The 18079-nt window shown below is 39.5% G+C and overlaps 1 protein-coding gene across 1 annotated transcript in view; it reads left to right on the top strand.

The window, feature by feature from the left end:
- The window catches only part of abca12 (ATP-binding cassette, sub-family A (ABC1), member 12), a 78390-nt gene that overhangs the window by 9728 nt on the left and 50583 nt on the right, over window positions 1-18079 (top strand). Inside the window, 16 exon segments of the mRNA XM_029459371.1 lie at window positions 483-647; window positions 1200-1408; window positions 1797-1930; window positions 2474-2585; window positions 2692-5298; window positions 6416-6528; window positions 6795-6862; window positions 7280-7428; window positions 7593-7723; window positions 8013-8155; window positions 10221-10388; window positions 10614-10831; window positions 14694-14806; window positions 15074-15141; window positions 15559-15707; window positions 15872-16003. Coding sequence (XP_029315231.1) covers window positions 483-647; window positions 1200-1408; window positions 1797-1930; window positions 2474-2585; window positions 2692-5298; window positions 6416-6528; window positions 6795-6862; window positions 7280-7428; window positions 7593-7723; window positions 8013-8155; window positions 10221-10388; window positions 10614-10831; window positions 14694-14806; window positions 15074-15141; window positions 15559-15707; window positions 15872-16003 — 4679 coding nt within the window.

Raw genomic sequence — 18079 nt, 5'->3', positions numbered from 1 at the left:
CTCTACCTTTGGCTATTAATCTCTTAATGATGAGAATGCTGTTATTTTACAACCGTGATCTTATTTTTGAAGTTGAAGGCATCATAGTTTCATAACACCTGTTGCCTAATTGTAGGGAGGCAGAAAAACACGGAGGATTGCACATTTGGGCAATTGCACAAGCAGACACACAGGTTTGAAAACATGCTGAGGCAGTTTCTACTGAACCGTGGCTGTGAAGTCATAGCTGCCAAGGACAGGTGTAAATTGGTATCATAAACAAGGAAAGAAGGCTTAAACTGCAAAAACAAGACCCGGGTTGTAAAAAAAGCAAAAATATGAAACGTTACTTTAAACTGTAGTTGAGTTAAGCAACCAAGCATTGTTTAGTTAGAAACTATGTGCAAGAAGTCTTAGACTGAGCACATGTCTGCCATCATTTATTTGACTAATGATCCGCTGACAAACCTTATCAATAGTGCTTTTTGCCTCTGTGTTACTAGCTTCTGTCAACTGAGTCTTTAACATGTGAGGATGTCCTGGGTCCCTTCGAGTGGCTCTTAAACACAGAGAGCATAAAGATCGAGGTGTGGAGATCAATGATCTGTCAGAACAGCTCCGCTCTACAGGAAGCGCTACTGATGGACTGGCTGCCATTGGTTCAGAAGGTAAAGGTTTCTACATCTGAAGCATTCTATTCTTTTTGTCACAATCTTTACTTAAATTTTTTTTGTTTTAGAACAAATGTCTTTGTTTTAGGATTGGATCTTTCTGTATTATAGAAATTGACAGAATGTATAAGTCAATTTGACTTAATGAACATAATTTATGTCAAATGTTGTATTTGTACTATTAATACTATCCTGTACACACGACATCTATTGCACGTCTGTCCGTCCTGGGAGAGGAATCCCTCCTCAGCTGCTCTCCCTGAGGTTTCCTCCATTTTACCCCCTTTAATTATGGGGTTTGTTTTAGGAAGTTTTTCCTTGTGCGATGCGAGGGTCTAAGGACAGAGGGTGTCATAACCTGTACAGTCTGTAAAGCATACTGAGACAAATTTATAATTTGTGATATTGGGCTATATAAATACATTTGATTTGAGTTGAAAGTATGTCACAATAGATTCTTTACAATGGTGTCCTACAATACAACACACAATAATAAAAAAACGTTATTGAGAAATACTTTACATCTTCTTTCATATTATGTTTCCACAGGCAAAAGACGTGTACAGCGCCATCACAGGCCAAACAGATTACAATGTGACACTTCCCATGATTCTCTCTGAGTGGCATCAGCTGTGCAATAACAGTATGCAGCTCGGCGTGCTTTCGGACAGACTGGCCACAGAACTGGGTGGAGCGTATTGGAAGAACTGGATGCCAGACAACATCACTCACGATGTTACAGGAACTCTTCAACAAAGGTCTTGAGAAAGCATTGATTTTACCTGCAGGGTCTCATTCTAGGGTGCTTTCGTGCTCTGCTTATCTGCTTTTGATTTGAACAGATAATTGATAATATGATCTAAAATATTGCTATTTTGTAATTAACTGTCGTAACATTTTAACTCTCATAATGTCTTTAACTTAAAAGATTTAAGACCCAAGCGCTCCAACATTTTTGAAGACACTTGATTTAAGTTAGATAAAGCTATGCAAATAGGTCCATTTCAGTTCATTTAGTGAAAAGAAAAAAATAAAGGTGAATGGGGTTTTCCACCATGGTGTGTTTAAGACAATGTCTATTTTCATGCTGCCGGTTAACATTTCACTGTCTCAACAGTGTTGTGCTTTGCTTTGCTTTGCTTGTAGTGTTTTATTTTTCATGGAGCATTTTGGAGAAAAGATTGAGAAGAGTCTACTGTGGCCTGAGTTAAAAGACTATTTTCACATGCTTTACTGGATTGTGAACTACAGGCCTGGCGTCACATCTCAGCCAGCAAACTGTGAGTACTTTACGGTCTTTTTCTTTCTTTCTTTTTTCTTTTTCTTTCTTTCTTTTTCTTTCTTTTCCTTCCTTTTTTTTCTCTTCCTTTTCTTAGCTAGCAAAGTCATACATCAAGGCAATCCAGCATACAAGAGCCCTAAAATTGTTTCCAATCATCAGATTCAAAATGGAATATTATTACACTCTGAGAGCTTGCTATATTTTAAGTAACCTTTTTTCTGTGAATGTTATTATTTTTCTTTGTATACAGCAACTAAAAAATCTATTTGAAAATATAAATTGTGATTTTATATATTTCCAGTAAACCATGACTAGCAAAAAGAAATCGCAAACTGAATTGTATCCGTGCTTCTTTACTTTATATGGCCCTGTGTACATTTAATAACGTAAGAAGTCACTGGGCCACTACAATGAAGCTCAATAAAACAGGTGCAGGGTGAATATGTGGAGTAGATATTTCTCCAATAATGATTTATTTAATATAGTAGAATAAATACAACCTCTTCAAGTATGTATGTAATATGTTTACCCCCCACTTTAGGTTCTATAATCAACTACTCAGCCATTCAATGTGATACTGGTTTGAAATGGCCACAGTTTGTTCAAGCACTGACTCAGCCTCTGATATCATCAAACCAAGACGCCCTGGTGAAGTAAGTCCTCGTTCATTTTAAGGAATGATGACGATGCATGTATTGTATATGCTCTGGAATTAAATGTTATGACATGTTCTTCTCCACTCTTCTCTTTTCTCTGTAGTTTTCTCAAAGGAACTGTGAATCTGTTGCAGCATGTGTACGGTGACACCTATAAAGATCTGGCAGGATCATATTTGAAACAAGAAATCAAAGGTGGAGATGCGCTCTCTGCCTACCTGATAAACCTGATGCAAAACCTGGACGACTTTGTCAACACAATCTCCATGCTTCCTGACCAAAACATTGCTAACCCTGATGTCATGCTTCCCCTCATTGGTAACCTGCTACAGTCCACAGGTCTGAGACCACTGCTGCCTTTGCTCTTCAGTGATGGTCCCCTCAATGCGTCCATGGTACTTGATGTTGCCTCAAAGCTTGGCAGGCTCAACCAGCACATTTTTACCTTCAACGAGACAGACCCAACGATGCCTGAACTGGAACGATTGATAACCCTGTTTCTCTCCTTGGAGGGTAACCTCACCATGTCTCTCTCCCACATCATTGGACACACTCTGCTTACCTATACAGATTACTTCAACCATGACGATATAGCACGTCTCAGAGAAGCCATCCAGCCTTTCACCAACCAGACCTCAGCAGGCTTTGTAGAAGCCATCCTCAGTGCCATGGAGCTACTGAAAACAGTGATAGATTCTCCAAACGGTGACCCAACTAGCCTCATTCTTGGGTACCTACGCCAGCTTCAAGAATTTGTGATGTCTCTGTATAGACTGCAAAGAATCCAACATCTCCCATCATCAAGTGAGCATCTTAGCATAGCACAAGTCACTGACCTCCACATGCTTTCCAAGGACTTTCTCAGCCTTCTCACACCAGAGAGCCTTCAGAACCTGACTCTGGCTGGAGCAGATTCTGCCCAGAACATAGTTGGACAGAAATTTGTAGCATTCCTACCACCTGAGCTCCAACAGGAAGCAGCCAGCTTTCTACAGGATTTCAAAGATCTGCAGTATCACCTGACCCAATGTGCAGCAGGCGAAAACTGCTTGGCTGGAGTCTCAGAAATCTTCGTGTTTCTGGATCAGATATTAGACATGATGCTCTCGGCCAACGGTAATGTCACAATCAGATTAGCTACTACCAACTCTGTTCTGGAGGGACAGAAATATGAGGAAATAACATCCCTGTTCTTCTCACTCCTCCTGTCCTCTGATGATGCTGCCTATGTGGAAACATTCAAACAGTTTCTTAATTTCATCCGATTGATCATGGATACACCAAATATTTCTGTGTCTGATGTTCAGAATGCTCTGCAACAGTCAAACCTAACCCTTGAGGAGCTGAACAACATTGCTAAACTAGCTGGAGCTGCCAACATAAAGAACCTGATGGTAGATGTAATGCAAATTATGAACGTTCGCCAGTGTTTTGAACCACAAAGTAACCCGATGGTGACAGCTCAGTGTGTTATGGGACTAATAACGGGTGTCAGCAGTTTCCTGACACACATACCTGCTCTCCGTAATGACACAGCCATCCTCTCCCTCATCCCCTTAATCGTCAATAACGCTATTAGTGATGTCGTCCAAGTTAACTTCAGCTCCAATCCTCACATGGCTATCGCACACACACTGAACAGCACCCTGGCCAATATCAAGATGAACCTCCAGCTGAATCACCTGTACACTCCTGAAATCATGAATGAAATCAGAGTGGTAGAGGGTCTGATACAACTAGTCACCATCACAGAGCCATTTAACAATTTGAACACCACCTTGTTGATGGACCCTATGTATGCTCAGAAAGTGTATCTGGAAATTGTGGAATGGTACTTGAAAAGGCTGGAAAATATCACAAACACAAGCTCGATCTCAGAGCTCCTCCATCCTTTTTTCTACCTCACACAAATGCAAGTGACATTACAGCTGGCACAGGTGGACTTCTCTTTGTTTTTCAGTAAGCAGGTCGAGTTACTGATGAACAACCTCCAGTACCCAATAGATGGTCAAGGGGTGAGTAAAATTGGCCAGACAACAGTTGAACTTCTCCGGCATCTAGTTGAATTAATTACAGTCAACCTAGAGGCTCAGAATAAGATCAACACAACCATTCTGCAAGTCACCAAGCTCCAAGTTAAGCTATACCTCGACCTCATACAGAAGTGGATGAAACAACCCAATGTCACGTTGGTCCTTGAAAGTATGCTCCAATGGGGAAACCCCTCCATAAATGTCTCCACTCCTGTGACAGACCTCCAGCACCTGCTGGAGACGATGGTTAATGTTCTCAGCGATGATCAACAGGCCTACCTCTTCATCATTGGCAATATCATGCAGTCCCTGAACAAAGGCCTAATGGTGGCAGAGCAACCTGGTGGCCTACAGAGTGACCACTTCTTAGACGCCATCTTGGCAGCCGTCCGAAGTGCTATGCAGCTACTGACAGCAGCCACAGGCCCCCTGCCGCCATCTATACAGCAGAACATCCTGGAAATTGTGCAGAACTCACTGAACCTCATTGTCCAACCCAACATTAGTTTTGCCTCATCTCGTAACATCTCCCTCCTCATCCTCAAGAGGGCTGAGAGTGTCATCCAGATGACAATAACAGAAGTGTTCGCTGAATATCTGCTTGCTGGCCTCAAAGTAGCAACCACATATTTTGAGAGCATCTCCGCAGCCGGTGGACCAGACAGCTTGAATCAGTTGTGAGTGAAGCTGCTATTTCCATAGAACAAATGACGACATCATGTTATGTAATGCAGTTGAAACAGGCTTGACAATTAGCACCCATCAACAAACATAGCTGTAGCAGTACCGTAGTTAGAAACCCACAGAAAATGATCACCTGACTGCAGTTCCCCTTACCTCTATCGAACGTTTTAGCATCTTTTAGCTCATAGTTGTGATTTTGAAATAAACGCTGAGCAGTCCCATTGTGTTATCTTCTTGTAATGCTAGTATAAATGAGTAATGTAATTCTTAAGGAAAGCTATAATCAATAGTTTTCCGTTAAACGTGTTGCTTGTAGTTAGTAACCTACAGAGAATTATCACCTGACTCTTCAGTCCCTCTCAGCTCTATGGCGCGGCCCACAACTTTACGGTTTTGCGTCACTCTCACCGCTCCTATACGCAGGTAGCTGTTTTTAGCAAAAAGCTTTAAAAACCCACTGTATGGTACTTGCTGTCCAGCATTAAATGTCAGACAGACAAAGTTACAAACTAGCTTGTGAACATAGTTTAGCATTTAGTAACGAGAGAGCAATATATTTCTTCAGGGACTTGTTGGAGACCAAAAACAGAGCTAAAAGGAGCGTGAATACTAGACTTACATTCATCTGTTGAACAGAAATACTACTCCAGATGAATGCTAATATGCAAGATATACAGTATAAGTAAGCAAATGTTTGCTAACACGTTTGCGACATCAAATTGGTGATAATATGTCAATGTTATCTAAAGGCTTTTTTTTGTTTCCCCCAAGTAGCCAAACAATATGTTCATAGCAAGTTCATTTATGCATTTGTTACAGGGAAATAAACTTAGTTAGTTCCTTGGTAATCAAGGTGCTTTTGGTTGTACTGTCCTACTAACTAGGACTAGTTAAGGGAAATTGCATTAATCTTGCATGTCAGAAAAATAGTCCCTCGGAGGATAATCGTAATAAAAATAATTAATACCCTCTATTCCAGATGCATAATTTAAAACGGAAAGATAGACTTCATGCAGTCCTGCAATCCTTTGATAGAATTTGATGAGACATGATGACCTTTTGATGAGACGCGTTCAGATTTAAAATATTGATGCATTTCTATTTCTTCAGGATTCTGGATGAGATGAAAACAGTCCAGAGCCTCCTGCCACCAAACAGCCCAGCCCAGGCCTACGTCTCTGTCCTCATTAACATCACTCACTTTATCTTGGAGTCTGGCCAAGGCAAGTCAGCTTCTCCGTGTCACTGTAGGTGGACAGGATGTGGAATCTTGATGAACTCTGATGGAGTGGAGGTCGCATTGTGCACTTCATTATTCAAGCGTTGATGCCAGACAGCCTAAGAGCTGTGAATCAAAGTAGCACAATGTTTATGTGGTCTGTTGTAAGAATAAGACGCTTCACTCCATGTTTAACGTGGAACATTATGTTTGTATGTTTGACATTGAAATTGAGATCCACATTGTGAATAATATTTATTGTGATTTCAGGTAACATGAGCCTCTGGGCAAGTTTTGAGAGTGCATCAGTAGAAAATGTGCCCATCATTTTTGGCCAGGTAAGGCTTTAAACATTGTCACATGTGCATAGGAAGTTTATTATGTGCCTTCTCCTTTCAATAAAGTTTACTGTATATTGATTTTGTGGAAAACAATGACATTCAAAATGAAATGCTGAGTAATCATCTCAATGCCATCTACTGAACCTATTGGCCAACACCCAGTTCCAAACCACATATGTCTACAGGCCAGTATGAGGGTATTGAAATTCAGTATCATTTATCATCAGAGACAAACAAAACAAAAGATCTTATATTTATCAGTTATGTGTCCTGAACACAATGATCTCATAATATTTCATGGATCAAAGGGCACATGAAACATTAGTTATGTCGTTGAGGTGTTGCATTGAATCACATAAAATAAGTATTTGAAAAATGAAACTCCCTCTAAATTTCCCCCTTTTTTGTTGTCAGATGGGCAAACTCTTGAGCATGCTTTGGCCACTCATCATGGGAGGCCCAGGCTCACATACAACTGCTCCATCTCTGGAGGACTTTGCTCATCTTGCTCCAGTCCTGGAGCAGGTGATGACTGGGAAGGCAGACCAGGACACGTGGAACAAGTACGTTTAATTAACACTTGTAATAGAAACAAGTGTTTCGTAATGTTGGTGAAACAGCTGGTTTTTGAAAATGATGAGATATACATTTTACATTTTATAATAAAAACTGCTGTTGAGTTGCTTCTGTGATTGTCCTAAACCAAATGCCATGTGTGTTGTCACAGACTTGAAAAGATACTAGAGACACTACTGTCAACCCTCAAAGGAACAGAGCTATGGGACGGAATCCCATCTTTTATCCCACTGTTGGAGAAAATCGTAGGAAGTATGGTGAACAACGGGCAAGCACAGAACGGTGAGTACACAACTGAACAGCAAGGCTGTAGACTTACATTTGTGTAGCCAAGAGTGGGATATAAGTTTACTGATCACTGTGTTACATGTTGTGTTCACAACAACTTGTAACATATTAAACACAGAGGTCACCTTTAGACAATGACACACCTTAAACATACCTGAACCAGCTGTTCAAAAGTTTCTCCTGTAGCATTTCATAAATATAACCAATGTTCTGATCTACAGTATACCTGGCTCTTTTGTAAAGCCATTCTTATTGGTCAAACTCTGTCTTTTATTTCTCCCAGTGATGATACTAAGCCTTCAGACGCCTTTCATGGTCCTGATGAGAGAAATGGCACAGTCTGTGAACACCAGTCATTTTAACTTGTCTGAGATCTCGGAAAGAATGCCGCCTGCCATTGAACGCACGGTGAAGGCAGCTGAGCAGGTCAGACCACTATTTCCTGGAATAGCCTTTGTACGTTCTGGATCGCTGTGTTTCAGTTTCTTCACAGTCATTTGCTGGCACTTTTGTTGTGGATGTTTGCATGTGGGATACAGAGTGATGCGGGAGATGAGCTTTTGTACCAACGATAAATCTTCATGCATTATTGCAAATTACGAAATATATCTCTCGTCTTGGCGTCACACCTCATTTAATAACAATTGCCACAAACTTAACTGATGTACAGAGCATCATGGGGATGTGTTGTTTTTTTTGAGTATCTGTCTGTTCCACCTAGCCATACGCACGTTTATTTACCCTTTTCTAAAGACTTTTGACAGACAACATTCCAGGACAGAGATAACATGTGGGTATAACTTGGCTGTCAGCACGCAGCATGTTGATGCAACTGCAATTTGTTGCGTACATTATTCATGCCTCTTCCACAGGTTAATAATATACCTTATTTAGTGGTAAGAAGTGCTGCTCTATGTGACACTGATAGAAGGCCTTCTGATTTACAAAAGAAAAAAAAAAGACAAGGAAAAACAACTCTGGTACATACAGTATGCGTCCCCAAACTAGAGCCTGAGCCATACATTGGCAAACTATCTGCTGATATTGACACGTCACAGATACTGTATGTCACTATCAGTGTTTATGTTGGTTTTATCTTTTCATTCTGTTTTCTGTACTCATTCTTATAATATTCAATGTAACGTAAGCCCCTTGAAATACAACACTTGTAGTTGAGAATTTGTATTGGATCACATGAAATCTGTATGTAGGCTATCCCAGATTTATCAGTATCAGTTTGTATGTTGGCATGCAAAAGAAAAGAAAAGATGGCATTAGGCCTTTATTAAATTGTGATAAAATGTATTACCACAACTAAACATTGCTTACAAAATTACTATGTTGAATCATCACCTCTTCCACAGTAACAACTATAAGCTTAATACATATAGGATTTACTATAGGGCTGTGTTATTGGATCGCATTCGATTGTGCATTTGTACCTAGTGAACCGGTAACTTTGGAATGTTTTGTGTTTTATTTAAAGGAATAGTTTAATTAACATCTTGGAATATACACGTTTCTTACCAAAAGTAAGATGAGAAGATTGATACCACTCTCATGCTTGTACAGTAAATATGAACCCACATGACCTCGAGCAGCTAGTTAGCTTAGCTGAGCATAAAGACTGGAAACAGGGGAAAACAGCTAGCCTGTCAAAGGTAATAAAATCCACCTACCGGAACCTCTAAAACTCATGAACTAACATATATCTATTTTGTTTAATTTCTACAAATACTGAAGGGCAAAAACAACCAGTTAGCTACTCCCAAAAGATCACATGTTGCTAAGCTAATCAGCTTCTAGCAATAACTTGCTAATTGCATGGACACAGATCGCAGCAAGAAAGGAAAAAGGCCCATTTGCCAAAATGTCAAACTACTACTTTAAATGTTATTATTAGCCTAATATCCATTTCATTTACTACAGTCTGCCGTTCAAATTATACCATCAGCCTACATTTACAGTAGGCTAACTGTCATGTTTATTTGTTATGTAGCCTCAGTACATATCTTTCTCATCTATCTATATCATTATCAGCAAAAAAAAAGCCAGTATCAGATGGGCTTCAATCTATACTATGAACAAATATAGTGTAGTTTAGCAGAGCACTATTAAAGTGCTATTGTGTGTCTTGTGTCTGCCTTAGTGGGTACTTGTTACAATCAACCAGAGATTTCTGACATGGGAGAAACTCTATAGCTGACCCAGTGTTTGTTCAGATACATTGTGTTTGCATATACAGTATATTTGGGTGTGTACTTGCTATGTCAGTCTGGGAGAAGCGACAATACCTGTGGGATATTTCTGCCCTTTCCTTTTCTTCTCTGTAAACTGCATGAACAGAAAGATAGAGATATTTCCCTTATGCCTTTACCTTTTGTGTCCCAGACACTTTGTTCTATCTACATCCCTGTCTTACAAACTGAACTAGTTATTTCTGAACAATACATATGAAACGCAATAAGACGTTTTCATTTTTTTCCTCAAGGCTAATGGCACGTTGGAATGCAGTGACGTTCTCGAAGCATGGGAGCCGGTAAGAGAGGCGGCGGGGTTAAGCCACGCCACCATGTCTATGTGGTGCAACATCAGCGTGCAGCCTGTTTTTGAGGCCTATGCTGCAGCCCAGACTGTCTATGCCCACATGAACATGAGTGTGAGTACAGTAGATGCTTATTTCTGCAACCAAAACATGAAATACAAACAAACTAATTTGATAGAAGGCTATTACATTCAGAATGTGCTTCTTAGACCGCACTGAAATATTAAAATATGTGACAACAATTATTAAACTACAATTAACGATTTCACCACTTGGTGGCAATGTTGACACACAGAGAAAGCTGCCACATTACATCTGTGTTGTATGTTTTCTGTACAGCACATGGGTGTAGGACCAATGACTGTGAGAGCTAGAGCTGCCAGGATTGTCAAGGCGGTACAGTCTCTCTACCATGTCAACATTAACAGCTCACTTGTGACAGAGCAGCTCATCATGGCTATCTTGAGCCAGCTCTCTGAGCTCGCAGGCCAGCCTCTAAATCCTGAGGCAGAGCTTTACTGGTACAAGCAGCTCCAAGACATGCAGTTGCAAAACAGGTGACTATTTACAGCCACATAAGATGATGTCATTGCTAACAAGATGTGCCTGATTTACAATGCTTAAGAGGAAAATACATCATAAAAAACCTAACAACATTTGTAGTGAATCAGACGTTCCAGATCCATGAAATTATTCAGTGATTATTGTTAAGACAACACGTCAAACTTACTTTGTAGACTCTCAAAGCCTTCACTTAAAAAATAACTAAATGTGTTGCATCAGCAGCTTGGAATTAAAGATCAACAACTTCTTTAAAAAAAAAACACATGTAGAGAAATCCATCATAGAATATTTTTGTTCCCAATTTGTTCACCAACAAAGACTTTAGTAGATCGGATAGCACGGACAACACTGAAGCCACAGGATATGATGCAATCATATCAAAATATAGTGCAGCCACCAAACAAAACCCCCTGAACATTACAGTATGATCATATTTAACAGTATTTTCTTTGACTGAAGAAATGTTCTGTACATTTCCATTAAATTCCCTCAAGAGTTGGTTGCATCTCTACACAGACCCATAGACACAGACTCTTTTATACATACAGGAACTCACCTCTCCATTTGTTGTTACAACATTAAATGCACCAGGCCGATTTGATTCATACCTAATTACACAAGAAATTGGAGTTATCGCATTTAAATTCAGCTTCATTCATTTCATGCGATTCTTCCTGAAATCAGGCAGGCCTGCACATATCGCAGTTTAACCATGATTCAGCTAGCCGAGACATCCTCCTAAAATTGATTTCCTTTTATATGCCAGCTGCAATAATGATCCACAATTGTGATAAGGATCACATTTTGCATATCACAGGTAATCCATCAGGTCTGGCTACATGAGTTATAGATCATTAGTCACAGTAGAAAGACTCAACAGTCTATTATCACGGATGAAAAATGGAAACTATGTGAATAAGTATAAAGCAAGATGATGAAGAAATATTATTTCTGGTCAAAGCTAAGAAATGTGAGTTGGAATCACTGTGTTCAAGAAATGAATTAAAAACATGGTTTGCATTTCATGAAAGAAGTAGGCGCGATTTAGTCTCGAATCCATTGTCCATAGATATGCTTTAGGTCCTACAATTAATCTGATTTTATGTTTATTCATATTGGCATTTTTTACATGACTTTAATTGAAATTCTCCCCTCTTCAGTTTGTCTTCTTTCAAAATGCTCTCAGATGAGCTGGTAAGCATGGCCCCATTCATCCAGCCTTACACGGAAGCCATAGAGGAAGCACTGAGCCACATCCTGGACAACTACCATCTCATTCAAGACAGCAGCTCATCCCAGGACCTCTTCAGAGAAGCAGCAATGATCTTCCTATCCAGTGCAAACATCACATGGGACAACCCAATGATGTGGGGAAATTTCTCTGGACTTGATCTGCAGAACATCCTGGAAATTGTGCAGAACTCACTGAAGCTTAATTCCCAACCCAACATAAGTTTTGCCTCATCTCGTAACATCTCCCTCCACATCCTCAAGAGGGCGGAACGTTTCATCCAGATGACAATACCAGAAGTGTTTGCTGAATATCTGCTTGCTGGCCTCAAAGTAGCAACCACATATTTTGAGAGCATCTCCGCCGCCGGTGGACCAGACAGCTTGAATCAGTTGTGAGTGAAGCTGTTATTTTCAAAATATTTCCATAGACCAATTGACAAAATTGCCATAATGTTATGTAATGCAGTTGAAAAAGGCTTGACAATTAGTACCCATCAACAAACATAGCTGTAGCAGACACCAACAATATTGTATTCACATATTAATTAGACTAACTCCTTGAAATATGATACCATCACTGTAAAGTCACTATACATCAGCAGATACCCTCTAAATCAGGGGTGGGGAACCTTTTTCCTATCAATAGCCATTTTGTTTTTACAACATCCTTCGAGGGCCATACTAATTATTGAACTCATAACCTCTGCAAATTTTATTTAAGACACAGCCCATTCATTTCACCTTTCTTTTATGCTGTGCAAAAAAAGCAACCTTTTTTATCCATGTATCTTTCTGTTTTATCATAAATCAGAAATCCTTTATTAGTCCCACAACGGGGAAATGTATCTTGTCACAGCAAAAGAACATATGAAGTAAAAAGGCAGTACACAATAATTAAATAGAATAAAAAATAATATAAGTACCAAGAGGTTGATAGAAAATAAAGTGAGTATTGTAAATGGCAGTGATAATTGCACAGCAGTGGTGGAACAGTCTGTTCTTGGTGTGGTGGTCTACCTCTCTATCTTTCATGTTTGTATGTTACGCTCTGCAGAGAGCTGCTTGTTGGGCCAAACTCCGCCGAAGAGCGTTAAATTTATCCAAACACACTCGTCCTTTCAGCTCGTGCAGTTCGGCATGTTTCGTGCAGTAATGACGCTCGAGATTATTTTTCCATCACTGCAAGTTCGACCGCACAAACTAGACACACTGGCCTTTTACTTCCACAAAGAAATAATCGTTCGCCCATTTCTCCTGGAAAGTGCGACATTCTGCATCCACCTTTCTCTGATTCACACTCGCCACGCTGCGTTCACTGATGAAGTTTTTTGACATGATGTAACCACGTGTTGACACGTTCCGTTTGTGTTGTGTTCAAGGACCCTGACCTTGGCCAGGAAAAACAGTCAGTCGCCCGTTTAAAATATTGCATCGAAGGCCGGATCAAATGGTCTCGCGGGCTGTATACGGCCCAGAGGCCGGAGGTTCACCACCCCTGCTCTAAATGATGAAGTACAAATATTTTTGTAATATAAATAGTGCTTAAAATTATAAACTAATAGAACTGATTCTCCTGAATAAAAACGTATGAGGGGTTAGCTACTAAGAATACGATTGGTGAGAAAAATAAATGCTAAGCAGCCCGATTGAGTTAGCTTCTTGTGATGCGAGTATTAGTGAGACTTATAATAGGCTATAGGCCCTACTGCAATTAATGAAAACTGTAATTCTTAAAGCAGCTTTAACTAATAAATATTTTTATGTTAAAGTGGATCAAGGGATCACACGTAGGCCTACCGTAGTTAGGAACCCACAGAGAATTATTACCTGACTGCAGTTCCCCCTAGCTCTATCAGGTGTTTTAGTGTCTTTTAGCTCATAGCCTAGTTGTGATTTTCTGACCCACATCTTTACAGTTTTGGTTTACCATCACTATTCCTATCAACGGGTAGCTGTTTTTAGTGAAAATGTTCTAATAAAAACACTGTATGCTACTTGCTTTCCAGCATCAAACAGCAGACAGATAAAGTTAACAACTAGCTTGTGAACATAGTTTAGCATTTAGCAGCGAAGAGAGCAATATATTTCTATGGGGACTTGTTGTTGTGAATAGTTATTTTGCTAAATGCTAATCTGTAAAGATTTAGGCCTATAGCCAGCAAATGTTTGCTAACAAATTTGCAACATCACATTTCTGATATGTCAATATTGTGTTAACAGCTGTTTCCGCTGCCCCGAGGCAGCCAAACAAGTTGTTCATTGCATGTTCAATTATGCATTTGTTACAGGGAAATAGACTTAGTTAAACAGGACATATTAGACAGCATTTTTTCATCTAGGGTGAACGAGGTCAAATTGCAGTCCTTGGTATTCAAGGTGCTTTTGGTTGTACTGTCCTACTAACTAGGCCTAGTTAAGCGAAATTAATTGCATTTATCTTGCATTTTAGAAAAATTGTCCCTTGGAGGATAATTGTAATAAAAATAATTAATACTCTCTGTTCCAGATGCATAATTTAAAACAAACAGAAAGATGGACTGCAGGCAGTCCTGCAATTTGATGAGACATGATGACCTTTGATGCGACTTGATTTGAAATATTGATGCATTTCTATTTCTTCAGGATTCTGGATGAGATGAAAACAGTCCAGAGCCTCCTGCCACCAAACAGCCCAGCCCAGGCCTACGTCTCTGTCCTCATTAACATCACTCACTTTATCTTGGAGTCTGGCCAAGGCAAGTCAGCTTCTCCGTGTCACTGTAGGTGGACAGGATGTGGAATCTTGATGAACTCTGATGGAGTGGAGGTCGCATTGTGCACTTCATTATTCAAGCGTTGATGCCAGACAGCCTAAGAGCTGTGAATCAAAGTAGCACAATGTTTATGTGGTCTGTTGTAAGAATAAGACGCTTCACTCCAATGTTTAACGTGGAACATTATGTTTGTATGTTTGACATTGAAATTGAGATCCACATTGTGAATAATATTTATTGTGATTTCAGGTAACATGAGCCTCTGGGCAAGTTTTGAGAGTGCATCAGTAGAAAATGTGCCCATCATTTTTGGCCAGGTAAGGCTTTAAACACTGTCACATGTGCATAGGAAGTTTATTATGTGCCTTCTCCTTTCAATAAAGTTTACTGTATATTGATTTTGTGGAAATGAATGACATTCAAAATGAAATGCTGAGTAATCATCTCAATGCCATCTACTGAACCTATTGGCCAACACCCAGTTCCAAACCACATATGTCTACAGGCCAGTATGAGGGTATTGAAATTCAGTATCATTTATCATCAGAGACAAACAAAACAAAAGATCTTATATTTATCAGTTATGTGTCCTGAACACAATGATCTCATAATATTTCATGGATCAAAGGGCACATGAAACATTAGTTATGTCGTTGAGGTGTTGCATTGAATCACATAAAATAAGTATTTGAAAAATGAAACTCCCTCTAAATTTCCCCCTTTTTTGTTGTCAGATGGGCAAACTCTTGAGCATGCTTTGGTCACTCATCATGGGAGGCCCAGGCTCACATACAACTGCTCCATCTCTGGAGGACTTTGCTCATCTTGCTCCAGTCCTGGAGCAGGTGATGACTGGGAAGGCAGACCAGGACACGTGGAACAAGTACGTTTAATTAACACTTGTAATAGAAACAAGTGTTTCGTAATGTTGGTGAAACAGCTGGTTTTTGAAAATGATGAGATATACATTTTACATTTTATAATAAAAACTGCTGTTGAGTTGCTTCTGTGATTGTCGTAAACCAAATGCCATGTGTGTTGTCACAGACTTGAAAAGATACTAGAGGACACTACTGTCAACCCTCAAAGGAACAGAGCTATGGGACGGAATCCCATCTTTTATCCCACTGTTGGAGAAAATCGTAGGAAGTATGGTGAACAACTGGCAAGCACAGAACGGTGAGTACACTACTGAACAGCAAGGCTGTAGACTTACATTTGTGTAGCCAAGAGTGGGATATAAGTTTACTGATCACTGTAACACAGCAAGAAGTAAGGAAGGAACACAACATGTAACATATTAAACACAGAGGTCACCTTTAGACAATGACACACCTTAAACATACCTGAACCAGCTGTTCAAAGGTTTCTCCTGTAGCATTTCATAAATATAACCAATGTTCTGATCTACAGTATACCTGGCTCTTTTGTAAAGCCATTCTTATTGGTCAAACTCTGTCTTTTATTTCTCCCAGTGATGATACTAAGCCTTCAGACGCCTTTCGTGGCCCTGTTGAGAGAAATGGCACAGTCTGTGAACACCAGTCATTTTAACTTGTCTGAGATCTCGGAAAGAATGCCGCCTGCCATTGAACGCACGGTGAAGGCAGCTGAGCAGGTCAGACCACTATTTCCTGGAATAGCCTTTGTACGTTCTGGATCACTGTGTTTCAGTTTCTTCACAGTCATTTGCTGGCACTTTTGTTGTGGATGTTTGCATGTGGGATACAGAGTGATGCGGGAGATGAGCTTTTGTACCAACGATAAATCTTCATGCATTATTGCAAATTACGAAATATATCTCTCGTCTTGGCGTCACACCTCATTTAATAACAATTGCCAAAAAACTTAACTGATGTACAGAGCATCATGGGGATGTGTTTTTTTTTTTTGAGTATCTGTCTGTTCCACCTAGCCATACGCACGTTTATTTACCCTTTTCTAAAGACTTTTGACAGACAACATTCCAGGACAGAGATACCATGTGGGTATAACTTGGCTGTCAGCACGCAGCATGTTGATGCAACTGCAATTTGTTGCGTACATTATTCATGCCTCTTCCACAGGTTAATAATATACCTTATTTAGTGGTAAGAAGTGCTGCTCTATGTGACACTGATAGAAGGCCTTCTGATTTACAAAAGAAAAAAAAAAGACAAGGAAAAACAACTCTGGTGCTTGTCAGATTTTGACACATACAGTATGCGTCCCCAAACTAGAGCCTGAGCCATACATTGGCAAACTATCTGCTGATATTGACTCGTCACAGATACTGTATGTCACTATCAGTGTTTATGTTGGTTTTATCTTTTCATTCTGTTTTCTGTACTCATTCTTATAATATTCAATGTAACAGTAAGCCCCTTGAAATACAACACTTGTAGTTGAGAATTTGTATTGGATCACATGAAATCTGTATGTAGGCTATCCCAGATTTATCAGTATCAGTTTGTATGTTGGCATGCAAAAGAAAAGAAAAGATGGCATTAGGCCTTTATTAAATTGTGATAAAATGTATTACCACAACTAAACATTGCTTACAAAATTACTATGTTGAATCATCACCTCTTCCACAGTAACAACTATAAGCTTAATACATATAGGATTTACTATAGGGCTGTGTTATTGGATCGCATTCGATTGTGCATTTGTACCTAGTGAACCGGTAACTTTGGAATGTTTTGTGTTTTATTTAAAGGAATAGTTTAATTAACATCTTGGAATATACACGTTTCTTACCAAAAGTAAGATGAGAAGATTGATACCACTCTCATGCTTGTACAGTAAATATGAACCCACATGACCTCGAGCAGCTAGTTAGCTTAGCTGAGCATAAAGACTGGAAACAGGGGAAAACAGCTAGCCTGTCAAAGGTAATAAAATCCACCTACCGGAACCTCTAAAACTCATGAACTAACATATATCTATTTTGTTTAATTTCTACAAAAACTGAAGGGCAAAAACAACCAGTTAGCTACTCCCAAAAAATCACATGTTGCTAAGCTAATCAGCTTCTAGCAATAACTTGCTAATTGCATGGACACAGGATCGCAGCAAGAAAGGAAAAAGGCCCATTTGCCAAAATGTCAAACTACTACTTTAAATGTTATTATTAGCCTAATATCCATTTCATTTACTACAGTCTGCCGTTCAAATTATACCATCAGCCTACATTTACAGTAGGCTAACTGTCATGTTTATTTGTTATGTAGCCTCAGTACATATCTTTCTCATCTATCTATATCATTATCAGCA

This window comes from Cottoperca gobio, chromosome 21, assembly GCF_900634415.1.
Source record: "Cottoperca gobio chromosome 21, fCotGob3.1, whole genome shotgun sequence".
Classification (NCBI taxonomy): Eukaryota; Metazoa; Chordata; class Actinopteri; order Perciformes; family Bovichtidae; genus Cottoperca; species Cottoperca gobio.
This window is presented reverse-complemented; position numbering and strand designations above follow the sequence as displayed.